The sequence below is a fragment of the Cryptococcus depauperatus genome, chromosome 6 (genome assembly GCF_001720195.1).
Source record: "Cryptococcus depauperatus CBS 7841 chromosome 6, complete sequence".
Classification (NCBI taxonomy): domain Eukaryota; kingdom Fungi; phylum Basidiomycota; class Tremellomycetes; order Tremellales; family Cryptococcaceae; genus Cryptococcus; species Cryptococcus depauperatus.
In genome coordinates, this window is record NC_089473.1 from 1,263,145 (window position 1) to 1,279,361 (window position 16,217).

At 44.3% G+C, this 16,217-nt stretch overlaps 4 protein-coding genes across 4 annotated transcripts; 3 read left to right on the forward strand and 1 right to left on the reverse strand.

Moving 5' to 3' along the window:
• Window positions 1-419: 419 nt before the first annotated feature.
• L203_105224 (uncharacterized protein) lies at window positions 420-7,416 on the forward strand (the record flags this gene model as incomplete). The annotated part of the gene is made up of 8 exons (XM_066214596.1): window positions 420-1,536; window positions 1,585-2,849; window positions 2,902-3,052; window positions 3,106-3,269; window positions 3,318-4,900; window positions 4,949-6,840; window positions 6,889-7,244; window positions 7,291-7,416. 8 exons carry the CDS (start codon window positions 420-422, stop codon window positions 7,414-7,416), a joined length of 6,654 nt encoding a protein of 2,217 aa, XP_066070693.1.
• Window positions 7,417-7,848: 432 nt separating this feature from the next.
• Window positions 7,849-12,360, forward strand: L203_105225 (uncharacterized protein; the record flags this gene model as incomplete). The annotated part of the gene is made up of 8 exons (XM_066214597.1): window positions 7,849-8,191; window positions 8,237-9,204; window positions 9,256-9,295; window positions 9,343-9,788; window positions 9,838-10,014; window positions 10,063-11,322; window positions 11,370-11,628; window positions 11,681-12,360. The coding sequence occupies 8 exons, from the start codon at window positions 7,849-7,851 to the stop codon at window positions 12,358-12,360; spliced, it is 4,173 nt and encodes a 1,390-aa protein (XP_066070694.1).
• Window positions 12,361-12,791: 431 nt separating this feature from the next.
• L203_105226 (uncharacterized protein) lies at window positions 12,792-14,062 on the reverse strand (the record flags this gene model as incomplete). The annotated part of the gene is made up of 4 exons (XM_066214598.1): window positions 12,792-13,652; window positions 13,713-13,732; window positions 13,821-13,951; window positions 14,016-14,062. The coding sequence occupies 4 exons, from the start codon at window positions 14,060-14,062 to the stop codon at window positions 12,792-12,794; spliced, it is 1,059 nt and encodes a 352-aa protein (XP_066070695.1).
• A 511-nt stretch (window positions 14,063-14,573) lies between these two features.
• Window positions 14,574-16,191, forward strand: L203_105227 (protoporphyrinogen oxidase; the record flags this gene model as incomplete). Its single annotated transcript, XM_066214599.1, has 2 exons — window positions 14,574-14,840; window positions 14,887-16,191. The coding sequence occupies 2 exons, from the start codon at window positions 14,574-14,576 to the stop codon at window positions 16,189-16,191; spliced, it is 1,572 nt and encodes a 523-aa protein (XP_066070696.1).
• Between the last annotated feature and the right edge of the window lie 26 nt (window positions 16,192-16,217).

Genomic DNA, 16,217 nt, shown 5'->3' on the forward strand with positions numbered 1-16,217 from the left:
ATCGATAGGAAGTGAGGAGACGTGATTGCAGCGTGCTTGTTGGTTGAAATAGCACTAGGATAAACAACACAACAAAGAAGAGGAGGAAGAGAGAGAGAATGGAACAAGGAAAATATATAAAAGAGACAAAGTATACAATAAGTATAAATGCAATGTAGACCAACTTAAAAAACGTTGATGTTTGATGATGTGTGCGGAAGTACTTTAGCGGAGGGATCTTTTAAAGGTGTATTGGGCTGAAAAATATCTGTTTGGGCCAAAAATACCTAATTAGGATAGCCTTTCGCCCAGACTTGAGGAATCCCACTGTGCACCTTGTATCCGTTTCAATCTGCATCCTTTTACATTTCTCTATTCTACAACTCATTTGGTAGGTGGCGGATAAGAACTTGGGCACGCCATTCTATATCCGCTTCAATATGCCCATATTCAAGAGGTTGCAGTCAGCTCTGGATCCCTCTGAGCTACCTTCACCAGCTAGAAATACTGACAATGGAGCTGGCAGTGGCTCTCCAAATCCTTCACCCTGGTCAGAAGACTCATCTGGTTCTTCCAAAACGCTTACACAATCTCGGAGCTCTGGTAGACATGGATCACACGCAAGCAATTTTCCTGCAAAGTTTGGAATATCAAAACAGCATCCTCATCGCTCAGACTCTCATTCAGAATACCCACGCTCACTTATGTATGGCTCAGAGACTAGATTGAAACGGCGGTCATCCAACCCATCTCAAACCCATTTTCAACCAAATCCAAACATTAACACAGGTGTTACCGATCCCTCTTCCAACAAGCTCCGAGACTCTTTTACCAATAGGCTAGGTGAAGAGCAACACTCAATGTGTCTTCATCAACACCCATCAACGTCCATCGATCAAGTCTATCCTGGCGTCGTGATCGAACCCTTCGCAGATGATATGAATACATGCGCTTTGCTTGGAGGATCAATGCAGCTTGATGAAATGATGGATGGTATTCTTGATCGAAATGCCGCCACGGCAGGACTGTCAGATCGAGGAATTCAAGGCCAAGTAGGCCCCACTATTGCACCGTGGCTAATAGATGACGCACTTTCACGGCCAGCTCACGTTATGCCTTCATCCACAGATAAGCGTCTATTGGAAGGACAAGCCGCTACTCTGCGAGTGAAGGGAACGAAAAGGGCATCAGCAGTACTAAACCATTCCTCCTCCGTTCCGTATCTACCCAAAGACAAGAGATTGGGTACGGCGGATACGGCCGGGCCTGGCGCATCTATCAAATCTGGCGTAGACTCTTCATCGTCAAGTATTAATGACGGCAGACAATCTCGTATTGGTTCTGGCGATTCTTTACAGTCGTTTTTTCACAAGGGCCGGCGAAACAGTCCTGGAGACACAGAGCCTGGTGTTCCTCCACCGCAAGGGAAAAAAGATCGTACGGGAAGATTTGGAAATACATCGAGTAGTGTCAGTGGATCGGGAAGCATAGGAGAGAAGAAAAAGAGATTTCTAGGAGGATTGTTAAAACGCAAGCCAAATCCAAACCTTTCGTTGAGTAAGCCGGTTATTGGCACAATACCCGAATGTTGCTTATCATAAGTAGATCCTGTTGCAAATGATTTTACGTCGCCAGATATGCGGGAGAGTTCTTCCTCAATCCCATCCACGCTATCCAAAAAGTCACCGCCTTTGTCCCCATCACTGCAAAAACCATTTTCTTCAACCATAGAGCGGCCAGATCCATTTAATCGAGGCTGGTATCAGTCTGAGTATGTGCCCCAAGATGCCATTTCACCTCTACAAGAAATCTTCGAGACGCCATTCCGCCTCGATATGAATCTTGATGATATGGAAGGAATTATTGACACGTCCAAAACCCATCATGATCAGCACGCAAAGGCTTCCTCAACAGGTGGCACAGAATCATCCAGTGGATCGTTGGCTTTTCAGGAGGCGTTACATCAGACGAGCAGCTTTGCTACCTCAGTCTCTGGAGAGTCCGTTGACTCCACAAGGGGGATACGAATTAAGAAAGAGGGAGGGCGGCATCTTATTGGAGAAGCTAAGAGAGAATCAATGCCATTTTTGAGGACAAATCCCTTTCAGTCTGATTCGCCCGCTGGTTCGCCCACTGGTTCGCATGTCGTTAAGACTTTTTCTCCACCATCACCACACTCGACGCTACCAAAACAACATTTACCGCCACCGGTTGCTTCTGCACCAAGGAGGCCTTCAACCCTTAGAAATGTGAAGGCAGGGCCGATAGATGGTCAACCAGACACGCCATCATCAGACGCATCCTTACAACCTATCTCCCCAACTTGGACACATACTAGCCAAACAGTCTTTTATGACCCATTCCATTCTTCTTCAATAGATCCTCAAGTCCCTCGTTCGGCTAGTTTGTCACCTTCTACGATAGCTCATCCTAGCGGAGGCGACAGGGAATCAAACATCTTAAACCAACCAGTGGCTTCAACAGCAGCTTGGGCTGCTCCAGAGTCGTGGGGTGTCGAAACAAGTGAAGCTCCCGTGGAAGAAGTAATCTCGTCAGAAGAAGACGATTGGCTTCTAGATGAAGAGCTGGAGTCAAATACATCTCGTACATCCCGAAATTCAGGCAATTTGCCTTCGCCTACGTCACCGACAGTATCCAAGGCCTCAATCACGCCGTCCTCGGTGAAGAAAGCTCCGCCATTTGGATTCAAAAGCCAACTGAGAAAGGAATCGAATACAAGTGGAACGACAGATACGGCGGCTTCAGCGGTGGCTCGAAAGAAAGGCAAGAGAGTTGGGAGCTCAAGTAGACCTGGGACGGCTGTTCGGCCAGGCACAAGTGGAAGTATAGCTTATAATCCCACGGCGCTAGCAAGTTTTATGTTACCCCCGCGACTTAATATCGTGCTGACGCCATATCTAGCATTGGATACGAATATATCGAGCGGATGCAAGTTACTCATCATACCATCTACCGTTGAACTCGTTGACAGCAGATATCGTTTCAATTCTGTCAAATGAAGGAGGCAAAATGGCTGCAAATATGAAACTATATGTCTGTGAACGAGGTCAAGGTTTGTTTTACATTGTCAACATAGGTTTAGAGGGTATCGTTAACGTTTAATAGATCGGATGTTGTTACCTTCTGAAAAACCCTTAGTCATTCAGCACAGGAGGCTGTTACAAGTTGGTTATACGGAAGCTGATCATCTCGACGCATTGGGGAAAAACGATCTAGCATTACTGTGTAGATTCATATACCAAACGCCTATATTGCCTACCATGGACCCAGTGAGTTTAAGTTGTGCTGATAAAGGCCACGGGTTGACAGAGTGTTAGGAGGAGGAGAGTTCCTATGATTCTTTCGAATTTATCGATATTGCTGGCAGAGATTTACAAACGATTCCAATCTTTTTGCACCTTCATTCTCACGACATAATCATTCTCAACGTCTCTCGCAATCCTATGACAGATATTCCTCTTGATTTCATTCAAGCTTGTACCAACCTCAAAGAATTACGCATGTCTAATATGGCGTTGAAAAGGATTCCCATCTCAATTAGAGCTAGCACAACCCTAGCAAGGTTAGATGTTTCTTGTAATCGTATTGCAGATCTGGAGAGTGTAGCGCTCAATGAAGTTGAAACGCTTGTGTCCCTCAAGGTTCAAAATAACAAGCTCACATCTATGCCGTCTTATTTCGCTCAGATGAAATCTCTTAAATATCTCAACATCTCCAATAACAAATTCGAGTCATTCCCTTCTGTTGTGTGTGAAATGTCTAATTTGGTGGATTTAGATGTTTCATTTAACAATATAACAGAACTTCCAGCCGAGATGTCTGACCTCAAGTCCTTAGAAAAATTGGGGCTGTTTAGTAACGAAATCAGCAGATTTCCTCAGTCATTCAGTACGCTCAAAAATCTGAGAATACTAGATGTCAGACGAAACAAACTTACCGATCTGTCAACCGTCTACACTTTGCCCAATTTAGCAACTCTTCAGGCGGACTACAATAATATTGTCACTTTGGATGCGCAATTGGGTGCAAATGTTAGACAATTTTCAGTGCCACACAATTCTGTCACTCGCTTCACCCTCGCTCCTCAACCAAATATGGCCGTTGTCACTTATTTGCTTACCAACCTTGATCTTTCCCATGGAAAGATATCTACTCTTGCCGATGAAGCGTTCAGCGGCTTGATAAATTTGGTTAATCTGAATCTCAGTTTTAACCAATTCACTCGTTTGCCGGCTACGTTGGACAGGCTGGTCAATTTGGAACAATTCAGTTGTACAGACAATATGCTCAATGCTTTGCCTGTCGGTTTCGGTAAATTGCAGAAATTGAAAGTGATCAATTTGCACAACAACAATCTCAAGCATCTACCTGATGATTTATGGTCATGTGGATCGCTGGAAATTTTCAATGCAAGCTCAAATTTGCTCGTAGCTCTTGAACCTCCACCAGAAGCGATAGGAATCAGGATGGGGAGGCCGGGCTCGGCAAATAGTCAAATAAGCACTAGATCTAAGAAATATGCCATTCCTCCAGCTGGTTTATCGACGCGCAAACTACTATTAGCCGACAATCGATTGAGTGACGAAATTTTCAATTGGATCTCTCTAATGCCTAATATACGCATTCTCAATCTTTCATTCAACGATATCTTCGAAGTACCTCTGTACGCTTTGCGCAAGTGCGAAAAACTAGAAGCACTTTATCTGAGCGGAAATAAGTTGACCAGCTTGCCAAGTGAAGATTTAGAGAAGCTTCATAGTCTCAAAGTTTTACATCTGAACGGCAACAAGCTGCAAACACTGCCAAGTGAATTAGGTGCAATCAAAACGTTACAGCACCTAGATGTTGGAAGTAATGCTCTCAAGTACAATATTGCCAATTGGCCGTACGACTGGAATTGGTAGGTAAAGTTCATATTGTGACAATGTACATGGCTTATAGGATACAGGAATTGGAATACTTCGCTGCGCTATCTGAATCTGTCCGGTAATAAGCGACTAGAAATAAAACCTACTTCCGCACAAGATATGAACCATGCTTCTGCTTTTCGCAAAGAACTTTCCGATTTTACAGCCCTTTCGCAACTTCGTGTCCTTGGACTCATGGATATTACTCTTCGAATTCCTTCTCTACCCGACGAAAATGAGAAAAAGCGAGTTCGAACGTCGTTCTCTGATATCAACAACATGGCGTATGGTATCTCAGATATGCTAGGTACAATAGATGACTTGGCCATGTTTGACTTAGTTGTTCCAAACTTCCGGGGAAAAGAGAATGAGTGCCTCTTCGGGATGTTTGGCCGAGCTACAAGCGCGGTGCAAACAGGAAAGCTCGCAAAACGCCTTCAAGAGGTCTTCGCAGAAACGCTTGCCGCTCATTTGCAGAAGTTAGAGCCTGAAGAACAGGTCAGTGAGGCCTTGAGGCGGACATTTCTATGGAGTGATCGAAAGCTCCTGGAATATTTTAGCGGCAAGGTAAAAATAGACGAAGAGAGGAGACCCTCGTGGACTAGTTTCGCCAGCTTTGATACCATGTTTCGAGGTTGGAGTCCAGGAGCAATGAACTCCGTTTTGAAAGCTGGCGCGTCTGGTGCCGTTGTTTACCTTGTAGATAAATGTCTGCATGTGGGAACAATTGGCGATACTCTTGTGGTACTTTCTCGTAAGGGCGATGCCGAAGTCTTAACCAAATGCCACGATCCCACCGATAGAGAAGAGACAGCACGGATAAGGAAGGCTGAAGCTTGGGTGTCTACCAAGGGCTTTGTCAACGACGACAAAGACATCGACATTTCTCGCGCCTTTGGGTTCTGGCATGAATGCCCGGCAGTAAGCCATGCTGCAGAAATTCGAACCAGAAATCTTGAAGAATCAGATGAGTTTGTTATCATAGGGAATCATTCTTTGTGGCAATTTTGCTCTTATCAAACAGCGGTGGATATAGCGAGGACTGAGAGAAATGATCCAATGATGGCAGCGCAAAAGCTTAGAGATTTTGCTATATCTTATGGCGCCGAAGGCAACGTCATGGTCATGGTTGTTAATGTCTCAGACTTGTTTCAGGACAAAGAAGCTCGCCACAGAAGCCCATTAACCAAGGCTTCAATAGACGTAGGCCCTGATCAAGATGGTTACCTTGCTAAGCGACAGACCAGACGAAGGTATGATGAGGTTGGTGATCGTACGCTCAATCGACTTCAGCAAGAAATTGAGCCTCCTACTGGACAAATTGCCATTGTCTTCACCGACATCGTCAACTCTACCCATTTGTGGGAGACCAATCCTGCTATGTTGACTGCAATCAAAATGCATCACAACCTTATGAGGCGACAGCTTCGTCTTGACGGTGGCTATGAAGTCAAAACTGAAGGCGACTCGTTTATGGTGTCTTTCCAGTCTGTGACTGCAGCCTTGTTATGGTGCTTCAACTGCCAAATTGGACTTTTGCAACAAGAGTGGCCGAGAGAATTGCTTGAGGCACATGATGGCAAAGTAGTGTACGATTCTAATGGTACAATTGTTCAGCGAGGTTTACGAGTGCGTATGGGTGTCCACTGGGGTGCTCCAGAATGCGAAAAAGATCCTATCACTCGCCGTATGGACTATTACGGTCCGATGGTCAATCGCGCTGCCCGTATCAACGCGTCCGCAGATGGTGGTCAACTAATGGCAAGCCAAGACGTGCTTGACGAGATGTCCTCTCTGATGGAGTATTTGAATTCGGACGATGGTCAAGTGTTGGATGAATTAGAAGATGATCTGAAACGAGAAATTATAGAATTAAGAAGAATCGGTCTGGAGGTCAGGTATATGGGTGATAGAAAACTCAAAGGTTTGGAAGGTGAGCTTCCACATCCCAAGTTTCTCCGTTGTTTCTGACCTTGAGTAGTACCAGAGCGATTACATCTTTTGTATCCCAAGAGTCTTTCGGGTCGACTAGAAATTTCCAATGAAATTCGTCCCGAAGTGGAGGTTAACGACATTCGGAAAGTCTCTGGAAAACAAAGAATAATCGATCTTGAGCAAGTTCATCAACTCGCAAATATTGCACTCCGTCTCGAAGCTGTTTGCACATGCAACTTAAAGTCAGAATTCTCCGGAGAGGCTTCGCCATCCAGACCAGCGCGGATGTCTATCCCACCTTCTTTTCTCGCGCCGTCTATCAGAGAAGATATGATAGATGAAGAGCTATATACAATTGTTGAAAGTTTAGTAGGGAGGATCGAGAATGCAATGTCAACTTTGGTGCGTTTTTTTTATGTATTGAGATGTCTTTTAACAGCGGCCCTAGTATCTCAAAAACCTTGGAGAGTTTAGCTCAGTGCTTGCAGCTCTTCAGTCGGCTACCAAAATTGACCAAAACCTTATCGTTCATGCCTTGGCGCTCATGAATGGAGCTGAAAAAACGAGCGTTTGATGGGGACATAAAGGGCCATATCTGATATTTTTATTTAGCATAAATCTGGGTAATTGTTTTCCTTCTCTTTTGCTTCATTACAACCTGCACGAGGCTATCTGGCATATGCCATCTGAGGAAAGGTATATCACTATACAATATATATTTATGTACACATTTTGTTGCCATGTATGAGATGTCGGCGGAATCAAATTATCACTATGATAGAATTTTCTTTTGAAACAGAGTCAACGCGACATCTCATTCAGCCATTTTTTTATGTGCTTTGTTTTTGTTTTTATCTATCTATCTATTACTCTTTTTTGGCCACTGCCATTATCTGTAATTGCTTGCTCACCATTTTCATTCGTCAATCTTTAAGAGCGTTGCGTGAAGCAAGCTATAAGTAGAGAAGAAGTTGCGTATGACTCAGTGACTTAGCAAGAAAGTTCGATGTTATCGCAAAGAAGTAATAATAATCTCAAACGGCCTCGTTCAACATCACATCCTCCATCTCCAGATTCTGGATCGTCTCCCAAAAGAGCAGCTTCAGAAGATTTTAATCAAGAACCAAACAGATTAATTGATCAAATCACCAGAGACGGTATGGTAACAGGATCTAGTCCGTTGAGAACAGATATCGGAGACACCGACAGTAATAGAAGTTGGGTGGAAAAGACCGAGCAGGTCCGACTAGAGTCCGATTTTGGGGACGAAGATATGGACAGAACAATGATTGCTGATTCAATCATGGTTTCCCAGGAGCAATGGAAGGAGCGACTTAATCAACTTTTAGGTAAGGGTGAAGTCATTTATGGGTATGTACGCTAATTGAACGCAGGCTGTTTTCCTCCTCCGTTCCATCACTACGAAAGATATTATATAATGCCCAAGTCCATTTTGGATCGAATCCAACAGTTCGCTCTTGGTGATCAAGAGGATCTCAAGATCGACCCGAAAGGGTTTGAAGATGCTATCCAAAGGCTTATTCCTGACCAATCTGCTGAGTTTTTTTGGGTTATCCAAAATGAAAAGACCTCGCAGGGTACTAAACTCATCGGAAAAGGTCGAAAGGAGAATGTTTGGGCTTTGGGTGACGCAGAAGAGAGCACAGATTACGTGTTTGTATCCGAGTCTGGTTGGATGAAGGTTGTTGAATGGTTTGGGCCTTACGACGGACCTGCTTTACCTCGGTACTGTATACCTCCAGAAAACATTGAAATTTTACCTGCTTCCGTCCGACTATTTGCTGTCATTCCCGATGAACTTTCATTTTTCGTCAATTCGGACGAAGCATCTCAGGCAATACTTTTGGCACCCAGCACTACACCGATCAAGACTTTTATAGATTTTGCTACATTTGTTTGCAATGAGAAGTTCGCTTCTAACAAGTTACCTGGTCGATGGACAAGTCGTATGTGGAAGATAGAAAAGTCTGGGGATAACGACGAGAAGCTTCTCGCTTCGAGTCCTTTCGACATCACACCCAAGGCATTGGTTTCAACAAAGTGCGAACTCGTTGATACAACGAGCACTTCTGACTCTGAAGCCGATCTAGCTGAAGTGATTCTAGGTGATTCAAAGTCACAGATTATTGCGATAGAGTTTGGCAAAGTGACTACCAGTCCTTCGGGTCCAGATTGGCAGGTTGATATCAACGACAAGAGGCAAGCCATCGAAAAAGGTTCCAAACCCGCACCTCTCTTTTCGAGACCTGGTTTCTTTACTGGTTCTGACCAAGTTAAAGCAGGAGAGAACAAAGCACAAACTCGGAGTCAGGTAAGGAAAAATATGGGAGGAAAGGGTCTAGTAGGTTTGCAAAACCTGGGAAATACTTGTTTTATGAACAGTGCCGTACAGTGCTTGAGCAATACTCAGGAACTCTCTCAGTACTTCCTATGTAAGCCTTCACCATTTTTCACAGAAACTCAAGCTTAGGACCTCTAGCCGGTGTGTATACCACCGAACTCAATTATGACAACCCCTTAGGCATGTCCGGCCAAATTGCTGAAGCGTTCGGAACTGTTATTGAGAATCTCTGGTCTTCCTCCGCCGACATTCACGGATCATATTCCCCTCGTCAGCTCAAATGGACCACATCTAAATTCGCGCCTCAGTTTGCAGGATATGGGCAACATGATACACAAGAGTTTATCGCTTTTCTCCTTGATGGCTTACACGAAGATTTGAACAGGATTTTGAAGAAGCCATATATCGAGAAGCCAGACTGGAAGTCAGGTGATGGGACTAAAGAGTTGGCCCAATTGGGTATGGAATGCTGGGAGGGTTACAAAAAGAGAAATGATAGTGTTATCGTGGATTTGTTCCAGGGACAATTAAAAAGCACCTTAGTTTGTCCCGAGTGCAAAAAGGAGTCAATAACTTTTGATCCTGTATGTGCTCTAATCTAAAGATCCTGCATTCTTGCTGAATTCATTACAGTTCATGTACCTCACGGTGCCATTACCCATCACCCAAAACCGACAACTCAAAGTAACCTTTGTTCCTTGCGATACCGAAAAAGCGCCAATTCCTGTTCGACTTTTGATTCCACAAAACTCAACGTTTGCTCAAATTAAAGAAAAGCTTGGATACATGTATGGCTGCAAGGGTTCCAATGTACGTCTAGTAAATCCATCGACCAGACAAGCAGCTGATTTGTTTAAGATTCTGGGTTTTGATCTTTGGCACCACCGTCCTTACGGCTGGTGGTTGGACTCTGACCACAACGGCGAGTGCAAAGATTCTGATGAGGCCATATTCTACGAACTCGATTCTAGTGTCACTGTCGTTGCCAACCGCAAATCTGTCGGTACCACTAGCACGAACGGCTATTTTACAGTGCCTGTGTATACGTTCCGAACAGTAGAAGACAAACGTGGAAGCTATCATCGAGAGGACACCCCTTCAGAATGTTCAATGAAACCATTCTTCATCACTCTCTCCAAGACAGATGCCACCGACCCTGTAATCGTCCGCGATGTTATTATGCGTGGCTATTCAAGATTCATGAAACAGGGGAAACGGGAAGATATCTACGTGGATTCCACAAGCGAGCAGGCAAAAGCTCTTGTGCTGCCTATGACCAAGGACGGGTCGGAGCTGATAGGAGTACAGCCCAAAAACATTATTCAGACTGATGAAGTACCAATTACACCAGACTCCCGGGATACGGACTCTCAAGTCAAGATCACTGAGGTTTTTCCTTCTGACGATGATACGTTTGTGCACGTAGACAATATGTCTGCGTCGACTTCGAACATTATCGACCTGCATCCAAATGGGAGCACGACTTCACTTGTCTCACAGATTTCGGCTCGCTCGTCGATCTCTTCTACGGGAAAAGTTGTTCCTCGTGCCGACCTGTTCAAAATCTATGTTGCAGATCCTGCCGGAGACTTTTCCTTTAGAAATTTCAAGTCTCCAAACAGTATCAATGACAGAAAAAATGGCGTTGCTACTATTTATGATAAGGAAATATCTAGAGCATCTAGCAGTTGGTCCTTACTCGAGTCAAGAAAGAAAAAGGCAAAGAAGCATATTGTTAATCGGTTAGCCTCTGGAATCAACTCAATTGTCAACTCTTCTTATACATCTGACGACGAAGATGCTACTACACCAGCAGACTCTGATACTTCCATTAAGTTATCGCCTAAAGGGGCTAAGCTGAAGCTTAAGAAGGAAGAGAAAGAACAAAAGACTAAGCTTGCTGTACGACCCGGCGAAGGCATCTTTTGCGAGTGGCCTGAAGATAAATTCATTGATTGGCTCGAGCCTGAGATCCAGGGCCCAGTCGCTGAAGATCCGGCTATTAAAAGGGATATAGCAAAAAAAAAGGAAGGAAAGCATATCAATATTGAAGACTGCTTGGATGAGTTCTCGAAGGAAGAAACACTTGGCGAAGATGATTTGTGGTACTGTCCAGTTGTGAGTGTATATCATCCGTTCTGTGGACAAACTTGACATATTTCAAGTGTAAGAAGCATCAAGCTGCTACCAAGAAGCTTGAGATTTACAAGGTTCCTGATATTCTCGTCATCTGTATCAAGCGATTTGGTTCTGCTCGTCGCATGTCAGACAAGCTTGATAATCTGGTTAACTTCCCAATCGATGGATTGGATCTTGAGGAAAGGATTGGAGAAAGAAAAGTTGCGAAAACACTCAAAATTCAAGGCCTTGATACAACCAAATTTGGGATCGAAGAATGCGATGAGCCTCTATTATATGATCTTTGTATGAACCTCGGTCAAATAATGTCTCAAAACCTCGCTGATTCATATCGTAGACGCTGTTGATAATCACTTCGGTGGCTTAGGCGGCGGGCATTACACTGCATTCTGTCGGAACAGAGTAGACGGTCGTTGGTATAATTATGACGACTCCCGTGTCTCGCCTGCAGATGCTAGTCAAGTACAGAGTCGCGCAGCATACCTGCTCTTTTACCGACGACGAACATATAGATCAATAGGAGGTGCTTCCCGCATCAAGGTGGAGGAAGCCCTTAAAAATATTCCTCTTAATTCTGAATCATCCTCTATTGCAGGCCCTTCAACAAGTTTCTCCAGTATAACGGACCCTACGCATATTGCCAGTAAGTTATCTGGACCCAGTGACTCTTCCCCTGAATCTGGCGACGAGCTTCCTTCGTACTCTTGGGCCAATTCAACCAGTTGCAACACTCCAAAATCACCAAGTCCCGCAGTCAGCGATGATGAAGCAGTTAATACCCACTCAAATGATCCTTTTTCACCATCATCTCACACAGAGAATTTGTCTTCCATAGGCAGTACTATTGGCTTTGGCAATACTGCTTGGGTCTCTGGGGCTCGTGTTTCAGAAGGCAGCCATGCGTCTGCCAGTTGCCCTGTTTGGACTACGGATAATAGTGTCGAGTTGCCCACAACTGAGAGCACAGAGAAGCTAGGAATTGATTCCAAGAAAAAGACAGACGAAGAGGAAAATTAATGGGACGCGATAATTGTTACGCCAGCATACGTTAGAATAAACGATGAATCGGTCAAAGCTTCCATAAGAGAGGATATGAAGAACGGACAATAATGCGGCAAAAATAGATTATTATACTGCTTGAGAGGTCAATTGAGTAGAAACTTTGATGGATTCAAAGCAATGGCCTTGATGTTGTATATTTAGAGGGCATAATCATAGCTTTGCTTTATCGTTTTTTTATGAAAGAAAATCAGAAAATACCATGCCTATGTCACATCATGTGTATTTGTTCAAATAAAAAGTCGCTTAATTGCCAAATATAGGACAAAGTGAAAGACTATTTCTTGCCAGGCATTTATTGTACAACGCAACATTCTGAATATATGTTCAAGCCAACAGAACCCAATAATCAAAACAAGTCAAGTCGAATTCGTCATGAAAATGACGCTTCACAGCTCCAATCCAACCAAGACCCACTTGGTCATGTTCCACTCCCAGCCATATTCCAACCCGCCAGATTTCACGACTTGCCCGCCAACGTACATCAGAGAATGCAGCATCTCTGCCAACGCCTCTTGCTCAGTCCTTTCCCGATCTAATACAAGGACTAGTTGAATAGCCCCAAGACTTTCCGCTGCAAGGTCTAAAAGCGCAGTCAATGACTCCCTTATATCTAGAGCATAGGTAGTGCTGGGGAGCGGAGAGGAATTGCTAGGAGAAGAGCTTAAAAATGTAGGATCGTGTGGGCGAAGGACTTGAGAAAAATTGGGAGAGAGAGATTCGGGACGTTGATTAACCGTGCTGTGGCCAGGCGGTATATATACAAAGGCTGTACGACCAGAAGTGCATGGAGGAGGGAAGTCAACGATGAATCCATACAGAGAGAGCTGCGGAGGAGTAATAATTTCAAGAGTGTGGGAGAGAAGTGAGATTGTTGTAGCATGCTGTGGAAAAATTGATGATATAAGGGCTGTTACAGCGGTATTACATTCGTCGAGATTAGGACTGGTGGATGTGGAGTCGGATTGTACTGATGGCTCTTGGCGCTCGCTTATACCCGGGAGAGATGAAGGCGTAAGTGGAAGAGACATATGTCTCATGTTTGACGATGCGATAGGATGAGCTTGAGGAATACTAACAGATTGTGTGAACGATGAAGGTGGGGTTGCAAGGTTTACCGAAGAAGCAGGAATGTGAGGGTGAGGATGGAAAGGTTGATCTGAAGACAAGGAACGAGAGAAGTATTGCTGCAGGTAGGACGTCAAAGACTCTCTCCTATTCTCTGACGGCTCGCCGGCATTGCCATTGCCCTGCACTCAATGTCAGCTGCACAACGTACTACCATAACCTTTTCAGAGCAAATTGCTTACGGAGAGCGTTCTCCTCCTGCCTTCCTCAAACCCACCGCCGGCCACCTCCCGCGAAGGAAGAGTAGCCGGAGGGCGCGATGTTGTCCTCAGAGTAAACAAAAATCTGACCACCTTTACCACCAGCTCGAGCAATGGCAAGAGGAACAGAGTAGGCGTTGTCAGTATCGTGATGATAGTTTGGAGAGAACAAAAGGGAGGTATTGATAGATGCCCCAGTACCGGCGCTTCCCGAGACGCCGCTTTGCATAAGACATGGTCAGCAACGTCATCCAAGCTGCCAGTAACAAAAGGCCAAGTACACACGCGGGGCAAAGATTTCGATTAATACGCATATTGGGCGTAAAACTCATGTCTGGTTGGTATAAGCGTTTTGTTCAGTGGCTGCTTGCCTGCAGGACTTGATTAATAATAAAAAGCAGATAATCGTTGGAATGAATTGAATAAAGAAAGAATAAAAACAATAAAAATAGAGAAATTAGAGTGGTGATAATTGCGCAATGACACGTGGATTTATTCGTAACTTTATTGAAAGATTTAAAATAAAATAAAATGAAATAAAAACCAAGCAAAAAAATGTGTCCCTAAGCTGATTCGAACAACTGTTTCCCCGGCTTTGCGATATTCAGACCACAACGGAGCGTCCTCACCGAACTAGACGATAGAGACTAGTACTTTATGATCTAAATTTGAAAGATTATAACTAAGACAGTAAAAAACTAATACCTCCACTCTTCGTATCTATCTTTCTCAATAAATAGTCAATGAGCTGGCTTTTATATTTATAACTTTTTGTTATTCAAAATCGACAAAGTTGCAACTAAACAGCACCTATACCTGTAATAGGATCGAGACAATGCTACAATGTCTCTTCTTCCAAAACACGTAACAATTTTAGGTGCAGGTCTGACAGGCTTATCAACCGCATATCATCTTTGTCATCTTCTCCCTTCGATAAGAATCACAATCCTCGAGAGATCCCGAGCAGGAGGTTGGATCGATTCCAGAAAGATACCTGTAGGCTTCAAGTCTGAGGATGGATCTTTGGTAGAAGGCGAAGTAGTTATAGAGACGGGACCGAGGACCATCAGGCCCAGAGGGAGTAAAGGAGCTGCCAGCATGCTGAAGATGGTGAATCGCGATGAACCCTTTCGGATTGAGCTAATGACTGGCCTAGATACATGGTATAGGTCTACACAATTCTATCAGACCCGTCACATTTTCACATCCTTCTGCAAAGAACCGTTTCTTGTTGGACATTTCAACCTCAAAACTCACAGCATTACCTTCATCAGCACTTTCGCTTCTAGGTCCGCAGCCACCATTGCTTCAAGGCCTCCTCACCTCATGTTTGGTAGAACTTTTCAAAAGGAGTGGCGGTCCGCCACGTCTTACTGTAGATAATGACGAGTCTGTCGATAGCTTCTTTCGAAGAAGGTTTGGCGATCGCATTGCCAACAATATGGCCTCTGCCATGGTTCATGGTATTCATGCCGCATCTTCCACGCAACTGTCTCTTCGAGCAGCATTTCCCGTTTTATGGGAAGCCGAGAAACAGTACGGCTCTGCTACTGCTGGTTTATTGCTAGGCACAAAAACCAAGTCACAGAAAGCAGCAGAGAAACAAGAATGGACAGAATTGACAAAACTTGGTGTGGATAGCAAAAAATGGAGTCTTTATGGCTTAGAAGGAGGTCTAGGAATAATTATTGACAAGTTGTTGGATGTTGTCAAGAGAAACAATGTTGAAATCAGTTTGAATGAACGAGCTACAAAGATTGAACCAACCAATCACGATCTGATTGTCCATACCACCCATCGCTCTTTATCAACGTCCAGCATTATATCAGCTCTTCCTACTCACCAGCTATCACCTTTGCTCCCTACTTCATTTCCTAATCTCACATATAACCCCTACACATCTGTGGGAGTAATCAATATCGTCTACCCTCTTCAACCTTCCCAAGTTCATCCTGCTGGATTTGGCTACCTTATACCTCATGCTCCTGCAGGCTCTGTCAACCCAACAGGAGTGCTTGGAGTTATCTTCGACTCGACAGTTTTGCCAGGAAATGAATTTGACAGCAAAGTGACCAAGTTGACAGTTATGATGGGCGGACCTTATTGGTCGACTTATGAACCTCACATAACTCCCCCAACTGACGCCGAGGAACTTGTTCACCAAGCAGTAGAGCATCTCCATACCGTCTTTCCCCATCTTCGAAGTTACGAGCCTATATTTACACAGGCCAATCTCCATCAAGATTGTATTCCCACATATCTTCCAGGACATGGTAGCCGCTTGAATGAGCTTTACTCCGCAATTGAGAATAGTGAGTGGAAGGGTAAATTAAGCTTGGTTGGGAACGCGTATGGTGGAGTCGGTGTGAACGATTGTGTATATTCTGGAAGAGAAGTCGCTCGGGGACTCGCAGAAGGCAAAGCTGTAAATGGCCTAGAGGCTTGGAGCAATTGGCAATGAAAGATTGCCTTTCAGTCGATCGTTTA